The sequence below is a fragment of the Toxorhynchites rutilus genome, chromosome 1 (assembly GCF_029784135.1).
Source record: "Toxorhynchites rutilus septentrionalis strain SRP chromosome 1, ASM2978413v1, whole genome shotgun sequence".
NCBI lineage: Eukaryota > Metazoa > Arthropoda > Insecta > Diptera > Culicidae > Toxorhynchites > Toxorhynchites rutilus.
In genome coordinates, this window is record NC_073744.1 from 81,171,185 (window position 1) to 81,187,712 (window position 16,528).

At 38.1% G+C, this 16,528-nt stretch overlaps 1 protein-coding gene across 6 annotated transcripts in view; it reads right to left on the reverse strand.

Moving 5' to 3' along the window:
- Positions 1 to 5,741: 5,741 nt before the first annotated feature.
- The window catches only part of LOC129778972 (sialin), an 88,659-nt gene continuing 77,872 nt past the window's right edge, over positions 5,742 to 16,528 (reverse strand). For all 6 annotated transcript variants that reach the window (XM_055786196.1, XM_055786204.1, XM_055786188.1 and 3 more), the window contains 2 exons: positions 6,896 to 8,217; positions 5,742 to 6,649 (listed from right to left, as the gene is read on the reverse strand). In XM_055786196.1, the coding sequence (XP_055642171.1) occupies positions 6,377 to 6,649; positions 6,896 to 8,217 (1,595 nt within the window). In that variant the 3' untranslated portion in view covers positions 5,742 to 6,376. The remainder of the gene's footprint in view (positions 6,650 to 6,895; positions 8,218 to 16,528) is intronic.

Here is a 16,528-nt window from a genome sequence, read left to right on the forward strand (position 1 = left end):
TTTGGAGCCATGAAAAGGGCTGTTGATTATATGCTAAGCTAATATAGCACGCTCTCCTCGGATACGATGGGCCAGCTGGATGTCCTTGGGCATGATGTGACGCGTTCACACAAATTGGTATCTTCTAATAAGCCTCCTGCAGCGTCATAACCGCGGAACTTTGGAAGCGCAAGTCGGTTTTGAAGTCCTGAGCAATTCCACGAACCAAATGCTGCAAAGGTAGCTTGCGGATCAGCAATTCGGTCGACTTCTGATAGCGACGAATTTCATGCGAAGTTCCCGGTCGATAGCGATGTGGCTTCTTCACGCTTCCTGCGGCTGGTGCGCTTATCCGAGCTGCTTTCGTGGTGCCTTACCACCGAAGGACTAACGAGCTGTCTGCTTAGTCCCGATGAAACGAGTCCTCACGGTGCGAGAGTAGAGTAAGAAATGAACGAAAGCAAGGGAAGTGTCATTTTATAAAACATAAAAGAATCGAATGTAAACCCCACCCTCTTTATTATATAAGCTTACTGTATACTCACGAATATAATAAGGGTGGGATTTAGATTCTATACTTTTATGGTTTATAAAATGACGCTTCCTTTGCTTTCGTTCATTTCTTACTCTACTCTCGCACCGTGAGGACTCGAGCTCGTTAGTCTTTCGCAGACAGCTCGTTAGTCATTCGGTGGTAAGGCACACGAAGTCAGCTCGGATAAGCGCACCAGTAGCAGGATAGGTGGAGAAGCCACATCGCTATCGACCGTGAACTTCGCATGAAATTCGTCGCTATCAGAAGTCGACCGAATTGCTGATCCGCAAGCTACCTTTGCAGCATTTGGTTCGTGGAATTGCTCAGGACTTCAAAACCGACTTGCGCTTCCAAAGTTCCGCGGTTATGACGCTGCAGGAGGCTTATTCGAAGATACCAATTTGTGTGCTATCCATGCAAAACGCGTCACATCATGCCTAAGGACATCCAGCTGGCCCATCGTATCCGAGGAGAGCGTGCTATATTAGCTTAGCATATAATCAACAGCCCTTTTCAGGGCTCCAAATTTGATGGATTAGAGTACAGAAAAGTTTTTTACAGGCCGAACTGAAAGGAGCATTTAGCGAAAATCGTGGTTTCGATAATAATTCGTTACCGATAGGTGCCATGGATATGGATTTCCTTATGAAAAATATGAAATACATGACATGATGTAGTGAATATATCCGAAGAAATCACTTTGGTGAAACTGCATTAAAAAATTATTTGTGTACGAATGCCGCAATCGATAGTCGACTCTAATTTGCGCTGGGTAATTTCCTCGGAGGACTCGATTCCTCCTTTGAGCATTAATAATCTCTTTCTGGCAAAACGATGTGGTATTAATCACATTATTTGAATGATAGAATGAAGAAGTTTTCTGCCAATTTCCTTCAACCTCCAAACGTATCTTTCTCCCGTTTGTCGTTTTCGCGTTCGCTAATCCTCTCTCACAACACCCATTTCTAGTTTGAGAAATTGTTGAGTAAACATTGTTTGCCAGTGCGCGTAGAGCGGGAATTCCTAAAGATTCATTGCACCTCTAATAAATTGCCGAAAGACGTGGTCTTACGTTGATCGCACTTGATTGAAAAAATCTAAAACGAAATGTATTTGGTCGAAGTATTATATGAGTAGAAAGCAAATAATCGCTCGAAAATGACTTGATTTTCGCGATGTGAAACATTTTCCGTTTTTCATGTTATGCATCCAATATTGGATACGAAAATTTCCACTGATGGGGAAAAAAATATTCAGAAGCTTTCCTGTTAATTGCGATTGATTGAAAAATAACAAAACCAAATGTATTTGGTTGCAGTGTTATATGGATAGAAAACATTAAAATAAACTATTTCGCATGAATGTATTTTTCAATTCCCAGGGGAACTGGCAGATTATTTTTCAGCAACGATGATAGCAACGAGAATTCCGCGCGTGTATGTGTGTGTGTGTGTGTGTGGCGGCTGCTCCGATGTTTCAAGCGGAACCGTGGCATCACTCTCCTCCTGATGGATTCCCTTTTGGCCTTAGGTGCACAAACAGGCTCTTGGTGACACCGTTCATCAGCGTTTTCATGATAAACGAAATTAGCTTCACAACAACAGCGACAACATGCTCCAATCGCTGTTCAATCATAACTGAGTGGGTTTACGAGCGCCGCTCGCTTATATACCGATTTTTGATTTCAATAGCCTGTTTTGAAAGCAATTTTAAGACTATTGAAACAAGTTTTTGGATGAAAAAGTAACAAGTATATGACGCGTAGACATTTTATCTTTCAAATGAAGTGTTTATCATACCATTTCGTTCAGTTGTTTAAGAACTATTAACGCTCAAAATCTCGGTCTCCAGCGTAACGCTTTCGTTCTCGAAACTTTGGTTTTACACCTCGGTATAGAAATGAAAGACGTAGTCCTACGTCAAAACAGTTTTTCCATGGTGACCCTAACGTAACATAGATAGAAAAAAACTTTGTTCTACAAAGATGTCTCAAATAATTGAATTTTGTCGAACTATGTTTACCTCTAACTACAAAGATAAGAAAGTTATATTTTTTATTTCATAGACAATTTTGGTCACCCTATTTTTGATAACATAAAAACGAGCGCTCTGTCATGTGTAACAACTTTGTCTAAGACTGTTTTTGTCTAGAGAATAACTGTCGAGCTCTAAATGCCCATATATTTGCACTTCCTAGAAGGAAACTATTTGCTTCCTTTCTATGCCTATAGTTGGATCAATTATCATCACGTTGATGATCATAGGATGATCATTCAAATTAAAACGTTTTAGACCTTGATTGCAGAGTGTAATATAAAACTTTATCGAATTGGTCTTGAAATCAGCTACGGCGTTGTGTAAAATTTTACATACTGACAAATATTCATTGATCAACATTTCCATAGCAGCACCTACATAAACATTATCCAAACTGGCATACTTTTGCTGATTGGACTGAAAATCAATAAAAGTGAGGCAAATTTGTGAGAAAACACCGTATCTTACTTCTGTGTGCTCATACTAGATATATAGATAGAGAAAGACGGTAATCGTCATAAAAGTCCTCGATGTGAGTGAAGCGGAGTAGGATTCTTACAACTGGAAGAAAAGAATATAATTTTAGAGAGTAAAAAACTTGAAAATCTCGAAAAAAAAAACTGGATAAAACTGTGAAAATTTTAGAAAAACTGGAGATTTTTGGCCTTTGGCTGTTTCGCTCGCATACTTTAATACTTTAATACTGGTAATATACAGGAAAAACTAGAAGGTTGGCAACCCTGCTGATAATAAAACTTTAAAATTACTATCACAGTTGATACTTTAGAGTAACCTTTTAGTTATATCTTCAGGGCATCAAGCATTTCAAGATATTATTATAGAGTGCTGTCCGAAATATGATTCGGAACGGTATCTGTGATATAACCGCAAGGTAGACGTAGGGTTACCGTTGGCTTAGTAATCATTTGTTTGAATTTATGTTATTTATGTTATCATGTTATTATTTTACCATGTTTGTCACATGTTGCTTCTGTATCAATTCTCAATGAATGAATGAATAAATGGATATTTTAAATTATAATTTGAATTCTTCTTATTATCTATCCCTTATAACCTGGCAATAGAAATTTGATTCCTGATTAATTACCATCCTTAACGATCCTATACTCGCGCGCTGGTCCCACAGACCGCAAAATCCATAATTCGTCGATTTCTCAGAAAATATCAGCACTATGACTTTGCAACTCTCAGTAGCTCAGAACCCATGACTACCCCAGTACTCTACAAGTTCTCAGTCGACTTAGATTGATTATAAAATCATTTAAAAGAGAATCGAAATACACAATTGATTTTGATTGAAGGTCACTTAATTTCGGAAGTAATAGGAGTACCGGTAAGTTTCTTCGTTTTTTTTTCGTTTCCAAGTATGTTTAGACCGTTTAGACTTTGCTCGTATTGTGGCCTTTTTTCCTCCAGTGCATGACTCAAACGCATCAATTGTCGTCGGTAGAGGTCCCCCTTAATGGTTTCATTCGGTTTTAGCAGCTCATAGTACACCACACTCAGCTGGTCCCACCAAATAGACGGCATAACCTTCTGGCCGTGAATATTCCGCGCGGCCGTCGATGTTGATGCATGGCCGGGGTATCCATACGTTGCCCGATGTTTAGGATTGTCGTAATGCACTCACTTTTCATCGCTAGTAACGATTCGATGCAAAAAAAAACCTTTCTTTTATGCCGTTGGAGCAATTGTTCGCACGTGAAAAAACGCCGTCGACGTCTCGTGGTTTCAATTCATATGGTACCCAATGTCCTATTTTTCCCCATTGCTTTTAAACGATCGAATATAGTTTGCTGAGCTACTCCAAGTGTGTCTGCTTGTTCTTGTTGCGTTTGTGACGGATATTGATCGAGTAAAGCCTCCAATTCTTCATTTTCAAACTTTTTTGGCGGTCCGGAACGTTCTTCGTCTTCCAAGTCAAAATTACCACTTTGAAACCGTGCACACCACGTCTGACACGTTCGCGATGACATTCCGCAGCTTTTTTCTTCATATTAAGGTAATGAAGTAACACTCCCCGCAAAAACACTCTCGTTGGTACGAAATTCGACATATTCAAAGTGGCAAAAAACTATAATTTACGATTCAACTTTTTGAAATATACCGAAAAAGACATGCAATAATAGTAGCTTTCCAACGAATGTCTGGAAAATTGATTCACTGGAATAATGATCAAGTTGGCGTAACTGTTGTAAAACCGAAGAAACTTACTGGTACACCTAATATTTTTGTCAGAGAAGTTCTTCTTCTTCTTCTTCTTTTTGGCTTCAAGAGGGTTTAAACTTTTCAGTTCATTCGCCTCTAGAGAGAAGTTCTTCTGAAATAGTAAAAACCCATAGGATTAGCTCCCACATTAGTTTTTGGACCCACTTTGGATATGAGATTTTCATGGTTTGAGGAGAATTTACTCGAAAAGCCTGGTTTTGATAGTTTACCATCAACACGGTTGAACAGTCAGAAGTGCAACAAAGTACTTCAGAATCATTTACTGCTATTTTTGCGTCAAAAACAAGGTGTTAATTGGGTAATCAATACATAAAATCCGGAATATCATGGCATGGTTTAATGAATAGGGGTTCCGAATTCTGGACTGCTCAGCGTGTTTACCAAATCAAACTCCTGTCAAAAATTCATGAGAATTGATCGTACAAATAGCAGAAGCAACTTACAAGCAATATGAGTGATTTGAAAGGGGTTAAACAAGCAGTATCCTCTGCGTAGAACGAGATACACACTACAACATGGTGCAGCTTGGTCGAAACTACCCCGAATGTGTTATTTGAACTGGTTGAGAGTTCAAGATGATCTACGAAATTAGATACTTATTGTAATTCATGTAAAATTGACGTGAGAGTTTTTCCATCTGGTTCTATAGTTATAACACTGGAATTTTAGTTTTTTTAATGTTTCGCACCCCATGCATTGCTATGAACTAAGAGTCGACAACAACCCACAGCTAAACAAACTTGAGGCATCTACCTTTTTTTTCCTATCCCACGACTACCAACACATCACAGAGAATTGGTAGAAGAACAGACTAAGCTGTTGAAAAAGCAGACGAGCAAACTGAGAAGTCTTGGAGGGTTAAGAATATGAGAGCGCCAGCAGTTAAGTAGTAGTAGCTCTTATAATAAATTGTGTCGCCGTTCTATCATGGGCCTTCTAAATTGAACAGTTCAGTAATAATCTTGTCTTAGCATCAATCATTTTATTGAGATTCCGCTCTTCTGTGAAAAAGACAAGATAATTGTACAAAATAAAGAATACAGTAATACAGTAATAATATAGACCACTGTATACTAATAAATTTCCCATAGGATGAGATCTTGTTTGCAACGTGCCTAAACAACAACTATCCGTAATCAACTATATATTTTAGTGTCATTATTCTACCTTTATTATTGTGTATCACTGAATCTTTCTATAGAATTATGTATACATCACATATCCCTTAGTTGCTTTCAAGATATCATATTGAATTCTTTCGAGTGGTTATGCATAAAAATGTTACAATCAACTATTAATACATTTCATTCTTAGATTTAGAGTGCACCATGTTTGTATTCCTTATATTATAGTATACTAAAAATGTACATAAATTATAACTGCATTGTGCACTTTCTCCCAACTCACACTTTCTTTCTTTCTTTGTTTGTTTTTAAGAGGCTTTAAACTTTGCAGTTCATTCGCCTCTAACAACTCACACTATTTTGGAATCGATTCAAGTTTGCTCATTACATTACAATCTTACCCTAATAAAACAATACCAAGTACTAGACTCCCCGAATGGGAACATACACACTAGTTGTCACTGCTGCTACTGTTACCGTCGTTATCGTCGTCGTCATGGTATCTATACCCACGGCCGCCACCACCACCACTGCTGCCAATTACCTTCAGCATGGGCTGATTCGCGATAACTGCTGAATCGTCCGTCGATATGATCTCTGCGTCCGGTATAGGATAATTCCAGGACTGAATCTCGGCCGTACCGAACAGCTGAAATATCAAGTAGGAACTGATGGCCACAACGGAACTCACACCGAACACATGCTGCCACTGGTTAATGTTTTGCTGAAATTTAAGTAACAGGATTAGGAAAAACTTCATGAAAATTGTTGTTTGAATCTATTTTTGAAAAAAAATTGTTTTTGTTTTCGAGTGTGAAACAATAGAAACACATGATAGTACGATAAAGATGTCACACAACGCAGTGCGATTTCAAATGAGATTTTAAAACCGAGCCCGATGTTCAATGATATGATACAATGATTCAACGCAAAAGTTAACATTTTTACAAGCAACGGAACGAATACTCACCGCATCGGTCACCATGATTCCGCTAGCGAGTGGCTGTAGAAAGGATGCCGTCATGTGAATCGTCTGTGCAAATGCCAGCACCGGTCCGGCTAAATTTGGTGCAATGTCCACTATATTCGCCATTGCACCCGCATACGATGCCGTAATAAAGGTAACTGCCACAAACCACAGGACAAGCACTGCGATTAGGTTAGATCCTAGGTAACCAACAAGTAGTACAAGGACACCCGGAACAATTTGCGAGAGAGCGGTGAAAAGTTTCCTCACGTTTGTCAATGTCATCATTTTCTTGTCCATCAAAATATCCGCGATGTAACAGAATAGCACCGAGGACAGGTAGGAACAGAGGAAAGGCGTCCCGCTTAGCAGACCATTCTCCTTGATGTCGAAGCAGAGGATTTTCTGCATGAACTCCGGACCGGACATAATGAAGGTATAGTGGACCCAGATGCGACCAAAGGTAGTCAGCCCAATCGCCCACACCGGTACCGAGGTGAAAATCTTTTTCCATGGTACTTTCATGCCTTGTCCGTTCTTGATGTCCTCGCTGACATTCAGCTCGATGTACTCCAATTCCTCTGAAGTGATGCGTGGATGTTCCTGTGGTGTATTATACGCCAATAGATACCAAAACACACACCAAATCATGCCGATTGTTCCCGTGGTGTAGAATACCAGCCTCCAACCGAAATAAGCAATGATAAAGCCACAGAGCGGATAGGTCAAACCAATCCCAATACTGAATCCTTGAAAACTGGACATAAATCGACTGCGTTCCACCGGTGGAATCCAATAGCCAACGATGGCATACATAGCGGGCCAAGTTAATCCACTCGCGAAACCTTGAACCGATCGGAGCATAATAACGGCACCATAGTGTATATCCGCGGCATACGGAATGCATAGACTGCTGGCGGCCGTGAAAAACTGGCTCCAGCCAAATACACTCTTCGTTCCAAAATACTGAGTGGCCACACCACCAACAACCTGGGACAGCACATAGCACCAGTAGAACGATCCTTTGATAACCGATTGTACCGTCGAGTCCCAATCGAAATCACCATAATATTCTCTCGTTTCCGTTCCGTGTAGATCGGCTTCATCCGTGTTGTTCAGTAGCATCGTATAGTTAGTGTCAACTCCGTTCATTGTTGGAATGTATGCTGCCGAAGAGGACACACAGTTATCGTTGGAGGATGAGTTTGGGTTATTGTCTCGAACCATAGCCACAAGGGCAAAATTAATGTCGTTACGCATCATGAATGACACGAGAAAGCCGGACCAAGACAAAAAGTATAGCACCAACCTAGCCGGAATGCGATCTGCAAAACAAATTATTATAGAATCAGTATTGGAAATATGCAGGCATAGAGTTAAATAATTGCGAACTTATATTAAGGGTTATCCATTAGCTACTCGACAGTTTTGTGTCTTCGTGAGAACGAACCCTTAAAACATTAGTCGGCCCTAAGACAGTTTTAAATTGCTAAAATTGCTGCGTCGTTCGTATATCGTTATGTTTGTCTTCACCCAAAAAAGAAAAACAGAATACTTTGGAAAATATTTGAGATGATTAGAAAAATTCGAAAAAATTGACTCTGCATATCTTTTTTATATATAAAAGAGGGATTTTCCCATGTACGTGTAAAATATCATCACAAGAGAACGGCTGATCAGATCTGTGTCGTTTAAATAATAATCTGGAATTCATCGTTAACGCACATCGTCTCATACGCACATTCGACTCTTTCCATGTTCTTCCTCAATAGCACTATCGTTCCCAAAGTTCGATTTCTCATCGTAGTATCAATTGCATCATTTTTAGTAGTGCTTAGTTGAGATTTCTATACCAAACAACACGCCTTGGATGTATTCTGTGTGGCATACTCTAGAATGTGTGACGATATAAGTCAGAAAAAATTATTTGACGAAAAATGCCCGACCGTTTTGAAAGAACACGATGAATATTGCACAAACATTATGGCGGGTTTACATTAGGGAGATCTATAGCTATAGATGGATTTATTCACCTGAAAATAGATGTAAACGGGTGAGAATAAATATGATACACTTATTCGAGGTGTATATAACTTGAATAAATTCAGCATATGTAAAAGCTTGTGAATTTCTCACTGGTGAGAAATCACTAAAGTTGGATGCAGTTCTACTTCAGGTGAATAAATTCACCGAAAATATGAATATATTCATTATATAAGTTCACGCTAGTGTAAACGGTTGATGCGATTTCTATAAATCTCATCATATTTCTTCACATGAATATATCACTAGTCTAAACCCACCCTTAGACAACATGATTCTGCCACAGGTAGTCCATTCATGATGAACATCATTACTCATATTGAAATAATATTTATGAATAGCTATATCAGACGAATAAAATAAAGGAATGCGCTCGATGGATTTCATGTGTAACGTTTGATGTCATTATATGATTTCGTGAGCTGTTCCAACAATTCATGGTCGATATGTACGCGAAGGTAGAGAGCGAACAACTGCGATTCCTACAACTTAATCAACATAAGTGGCTTGAGGAAGAATACATTCACTTGGGAAACGCTATAATGAGCAACGCCGTAACAGCTTCAGAGGCAAAATTATCCGAACGGATTGCAATTTTGCATTCTGAAATCCGTTCGACTCAAGTCCAATCGAGTTGTGCAAATATGTCAGTCTTGCGACGCAATTAGACATAGACAACATTGAGCTCCGTGTTCATTTTCTGTGAAGCAAAAATGCAAAATGGATACTCGGGAGGAATAAACACGCTTTTAAAACAATTTTTTAATGGATATTAATTTCACATCTCAAATTTCACAAATCAAGACATTCAATTGCAATTGAGAGAAAAATCTTAAACGAAAATTGTGTCCGACGATGATTTTATGTCATGGATAAGATTTTGGTGGAAATACAAGGAAATTTGTACACAAAAAAGTTAAATTAAGGTCAGGACTATGTCTTTAAAGTGTTTAAACGACATTGAGTGACATCTAGCGAATACGGATGAATTATTTTGACATTTATTTTGCAACAAGGCAAGGTTGCCACATTTGATCGGAGAAAAAAGCATTCAAATACGCTTGCAATACATTGGTTATGTTTTGTTCAACAGCCAAAATATTCTTTAGAAATAATTTATACGACAGAACAACGTTTGCCGAATCAGCTAGTCTTTATATATAGAAGAGGGATGATATTGAAAACTAAAAGAGAAAATTCGAAAATAAGAAGTAGGCATATGTATGTTTCATAGAGAAAATTTAGATCAATTTTACAGATCAGAACGATAAAATACAAATTGTATTCGTTATTTTATCAACCATAATATTCTCTAGAAATAAATTATTTGGCAGAACAATGTTTGCCGGGTCAACTAGTTATAATATAACATTATCTTCAGACACAATTTTTATTGATATTTTATATTTTTTCATATATTTTATCACTACTTGCAAGATAAGGTGATTTTCATTTACATTGAGTACTAGTTTAACTTAGAAAAAATAATTTTCATTCATAGTTTTTATTTTAAAAGTGTGCTCATTTCTCCTGCAAACCCATTTTGTCATGCCTTCTCCCCCATTCCGTAATACGAAGCTCAATGCCGTCAACGCGAATTGTCATTACTTTCCTACGGTGTTGTTATTGTCTTTAGTTCAATAGGCATCAGGGTTGCCAACTATAATTTTCAAAAATCAGGGAAAATTAAATAAGAAATCAAGAAGAAATCAGGATGGTTTATACTGGGTTATCCAGAAAGTTCGTACCGAATTTAGGAAGAACATAAACACCATTTTTATAGGCAAACTAGCTGACCCAGTCAAATTCGTCCCGCCTAAAATTTATTTTTCGTTATCACATCCATGTTTCCTTACTAAGCGCTGTTCATGGATCCAATCGCAGAATTGTTCATTGATTGAAAAAAAAGTACCTTTAAAATTACCCTTTACTATAAAATTCCTAGTACTTCTACCAAAACTCGTCATTATAATATCAGATTATCTCAAACACAATTCTCGTTCAAGTTCACCCCTAAATCAAACAATTCCTCTCTCGACTTTTGCTCTTATCAGCACATTCGGCGATCCATTCATATCTATATAGATAGAAGACGATAGTGGAGTAGGAGTGCGTTTTACCACATTAAAATCCATTTCCATTTTCGAACGAAAATGAATTTCGTTAGCGCAAACATTTGTGTTTCATTTGTATGGCAGCCTCCGCTAGCAGAGGGGGAAGGAGTGTCGAACCATTATAGAAACGTTTATCAATCTCTAAAACCTCTATATGCAAAATTTGATTCCATTTGCTTGATTAGTTCTCGAGTTATTCAGACCCCCCCCCCTCCTGTAGAGAAAGGGAGAAGTGTCTAACCACCATAGAAATATTTATTGCATCCTAAAACCTCCACATACCAAATTTGGTTTGGTTTGCTTGATTAGTTTCTGAGTAATGCAGAAATTTGTGTTTCATTTGTATGACAGCCCTCCCTTAGAGAGGGGGGTGCAGAAATTTGTGTTTCATTTGTATGGCAGCTGACACACCGACGCGAGTATAGGAGTAACTTTTTTGGACAATTGCCTTTTTTCATATTCTAGAATATTGTTGAATGAAATGAATAAAATAATGTTAGTAGCGTGGAATATTTATTGAATATAATACATAATATCATTACAGGACTATTCTTATTTGATTTCAGTCCCTTTTGTAACTGGATTGAACGGATCCATATATTAACTATTCGTATTATTATAAATATGCAAACTTTATATTCCAGAACCTTTATCATCTAGTAATTATCTAGAAAGTTGTTATACATTCTTCTCTTCGATAAAAGACCCGAAAAACACACAACAACTGCATAAAGTGTGAAAAAATATGTTTGTTTCGAGCATTCAGTTATGCTATGTTCTGATTCTTACTCCAATGAAACCACAATCGATTGATACGTTTTTATGTTATTTTATAGCTTTTTATACTTCCATGAATTATATTCAGTTGCTTACTTTTAATTAATAACAGTGAAAAATTCGAAATTCGTTATTTGTGTAGGAGTATCAAAAATTACTGTATTTTGAGGAGGCTGAATTAGATGACTATTAAAACATAATAAAGAGGAAGAAAACATATTTTTGGAAGTTTTTTCATTCAATCATACCCTCTTCTTGAAATAAATGCCAATAAAGCCTGAAAAATACACAATGGCAACATTACAGAGAAGTTCAATTTTCGGTCTGTGACACCGTGCGCGAGTATACGTGTTATGATTTTGCACGCGAGTACAGGAGGATTAACTAAAGAGAAAGTAGATGAAGAGAAATCGATCAAATCACTTACACTCCTTTCCTTCCGAGCCCCTCAATTGTGGAGTAAAAAGCATAATGGATTTCAGGTGGAATAAAAACAGTTTTTTATCAAATTATAACTATTTGAAACTGCCTGCCAGCCAGCTCTTATAGAGAATCTTCCATTCACGCCAACTTCAAATTTTAACGAACGTCGACACTATAAAATCGATAATGCGAATCGCTTCCTTATGTATATGAGAGAATAGAGCGGAGAGTTTTCTTTCTCGGATAAATGATTTAATTTAATTTTTAATTTTTAATGATGTGGTTCCACAAAAAGCTCGAAAAGACGTCAGCGTTACTGGTATAGCGAAAATTCTTCGCGAAAATCCTCGCAAATCATGAAGCTTGACAATCTGGCAACTCCTGGGCCAATCGGTATCATCTCAGCGATTACTTCAAGCGGGCTAGTGGAAAGAATAGTGAAAGTACGCCATGACCTTGCTATTCTGAAAATGGGTCATCTTGGCTTACCATCCTGGACCATAAATCTGTTAACATCGTACTTATCATCCCGCAAAGCTTTTGTTAAAATTCACGGTGCTAAATTCCTCTGGCGTACCACGAGGAAGCATTCTTGGTCCTCTGATTTTTGTGTTATTCGTTAACGATCTGTGCGAAAGGCTATGTTCAGAGAAAATACTGTATGCGGATGATTTGAAAATTTTCCGAGTAATAAAATGAAATCTCGACTGTTGCATACTGCAAGCTGACATCGAAAGATTCACTGGTTCCAGGAAAATGGAATGCATACAAACGCTGAAAATGCAAGGCCATAACATTTATACGCTCTCGCTCCCTAATTGTAGAGCCAATCGAATCAAGGATCTAGGAGTTCTCCTTAACAGCAAGCTGGGCTTCCATGAGCACATCTCGGTCACAACTTTGAGAGCAAACGCGATGGTTGGATTTCTGAGACGCAACACAGCTCATTTCGATGACATTTACGCTCTGAAGTCGTTGTACTGTGCATTTGTCCACAGCATCTTGAAAAACGCAGCACAAGTCTGGACCCCATATCACGCTGTACATATTCAGCGCATCGAACGTGTTCAGAAACGCTTCGTAAAGTATGCTCTACGTGGTCTGCCCTGGAATGATCCCACCAACCTACCACTCTATGAACAGCGCTGTGCGCTCATTAGAATTCAAACCCTGGAAAGCTGACGATTGGTGCTACAATGAATTTTTATTTTCGACTTATTGACGGACAAAATTGATTGCAGCTATTTACTTCTGAACCTTATCCTACCCGCACCATCCCGATAGCTACGTTATCATCGAATCCTGGCGATGCCTAGTCATCGTTAGACGTTAGACGCTTGCTGTCGCGTCTCCAACGATATATCTGAAATGTTTGATTTTAACATCAGTAGATTAGCATATAAGAATAGAATTAAGTCCCTTTAATCAGACTGTACAACCATCAGGTCGGAGACGTTCGACAAGAAAAAAAATTCTAGATCCAAAACGAACACGAATACTAGAAAAAGGAATAAATTAAATAAATTTTCCGAACGAGTGGACAACCCAGCCTAATGTGGAACACAAATGTTCTGCAGATATACCCCCAGCAAAAACTTCATCATCGTAACAATATGTGGGGAAGTACCGACATTAACAATTTCTTTCGTCAAACAACACTGACATGGCTAACTAGGTAATGATCAAACGACAAGACGTCTGACCTGACACTATGCAGATCGGTAATTTCAGAAAAAAAACCATAACTGTCACGTTTCGGAAGAAGCATCTTCGACTGATCATAGACATATTTTTATGAATGGGATGGTGGCTTGACAGTAGAGAGAAAACATCCAATTGGCGATCTAACGTACAAATCTACACCTAGGCGGCGCTGCGGTGAAAGTGATGATGGTTTTAAATTTTGCCATGTGAGCTTATGGAAGGTTTGTAGTTCTTTCCATAAATTACAATGTTATAATCATAAAAGATTATTTGATTGCGATGAGTTTGGAAGAAATTTAATTCTGCGCAATTTTATATATAACATGTTATTTATTTACCTCTTTCAGTAGTGATAATTATAAAAATGTTGACAATGGTTGAATTAAAGAAGGAAATTCGAGAGCACAATCGAACACAAGTGGAAAAATGTACGATTCCTGCATGTGAGAACTACCCTGGAAAGCCCGGAAGTAAAATATACGTGATTTGTTTTTGAGTTTTAGGTTACATTAGCATCATTTTCTTAGTTCAAAAACAAAATCCAGATGTCTCACCGATCGTTTACGTTTTGCGTTAGATCGCCAATTGGGAATTCCCTTGAACTCGAGTCAAAAACTCTCAATACATGAATAAGGTCGTAAGGTCGATTTAGCAGCTTAAAACGATAGTCTCTGCCTATAACAGTAATTGTCCAATAAGAATAGTCTTCGACGTAGAACGTTCCTTGGCGGAACAAAGGGCTCGAGGTTTCGCAAAATAGCACGGAAACTGTTCAATAGAGTAAAAATAACTTCGGACTGGACTTGATATAAGAGAGTCCTAACCGAATACAGCAGAGAACTAAGACGATTTAAACGAAACCCCTAGGTACAGAACTGCGGAAGCATTGAAAATATCTCAATCGTTCAAGACTCAATAAGACTATGGCAAAAGACCACTCGAACGGGCTTGGTTACCTCAAAAAGGACGACGGGTTGTTACAAAAACCCTCTCAGAAGTTAGACTTACTGATGAAGATTCACTCCCACAGATGTACATCTGCTCATTCTGATTCTAGTATTAGCAATAAGCGTGACACGAAATACTCTCGAAGGTTGGTCAAAAGCGCTGAAAATGCGAAAGAGGTCGCAAGCATAATTGCTAAATTGTTTTCACGAGGGCCAGAATAGAAATTGCGGTGAATCCTGTCTACCCCACAAATCTGCAGGAGCAGATGGGATTTTTCTAGCCCTGATTCAAAATGGATAATCAAAGCTAATTCCATCTCTATTCGAGAATTTTTAAGAAAAGTCTGATAAGCACATTCCTTCAATATGGACACTTTTCAAAGTAGTTTTCGTCCCAAAAGCGGAAAACGTGACAAATCACTCCCAAATGGTTCCAGACCAATTAATTTCCAATCAATACTGTTGAAATCTATGGAAAAAGCACAGGCACATGCTATGAGAAGAGGACAATTCGGTGCCTGTATAGTCGAACGGATCCATAGCATGCTCACGCATAAACAAATTACCTCGGATCTGGCCGGCTCGTCAATACCGTTTTGAATCATATTTCGGACGCTTAAGGCTTAAGATATGACGCAGAAAACAGATCTAAACTTTATGCACAGGTATTATTTGGTTGATATTTTTAATAAATTAGTTCAATATGCTTTTAAGCTTTCTACTTTGGTACCTATTTGATTGAAAACATAAAAAATAATCGAATAATCGAATAAAATGCTTCTCAAATGAAGCGAATAAAAATCAAACTTCGGACACTAAATCATATTTCGGACAGATTGAATTCAAATTTCGGACACTTTATTTTGTAATTTTTTGGACAAGAATTACATTACACCTGATTATATGTTACCTGATAACCTGATAACGATGATGAGAGCTGATGAAACACGAGAGAAATTTAAATATTGATGAAGGGGTAAATTCTACGTGCTCTCGCTAAGCAAACGTCAAACACAAACGATAATGAGTGGATTTTGGATTTTGGATGGTTTTTTTTCGACTATGTAATAATTCAAATGCAGTTCTTTAATGAAGTGATAATGAAACCGAGGAATTACTCTAAAGGAGCAATTGTGATGTTAATTTTATAGTTATATCATCAGTGCATTAAGTATTTCAAGATATTAGAACAAAGTGTCCGAAATATGATGTTGTCCGAAATATGATTCGGAACGGTATTTGTGTTTGCAACAAAAAGATGCCCACAAGGAGGAGTTCTATCACATCTCCTTTGGTCACCAGCGATGTATGACCTTCTGAGAATCTTAGAGGCAACAGGCTTCAAAGTCGTGGGCTTTGCTGACGATCTAGTCATCATGGTTCACTCTCTTCAATTGTAACGTCACTCTGTTATCTGTGGTTACCTAAACTGTAGTTTTCCTACTAGTACAATGTGGTGTCCCTACTAATTTGTTTGGTGTTCTGTGGAACGGTGGTGGTGGTCCGTGCTATCACGTATTTATTTTTCAGGGTACTCACGAAATACGAATTTCTAAACCAGTATGGCTTTGCAGCAACGGTGGTGCATCCAAAAGGTGAAGCAGCGTGGTGATTTCACCGCTCAGATA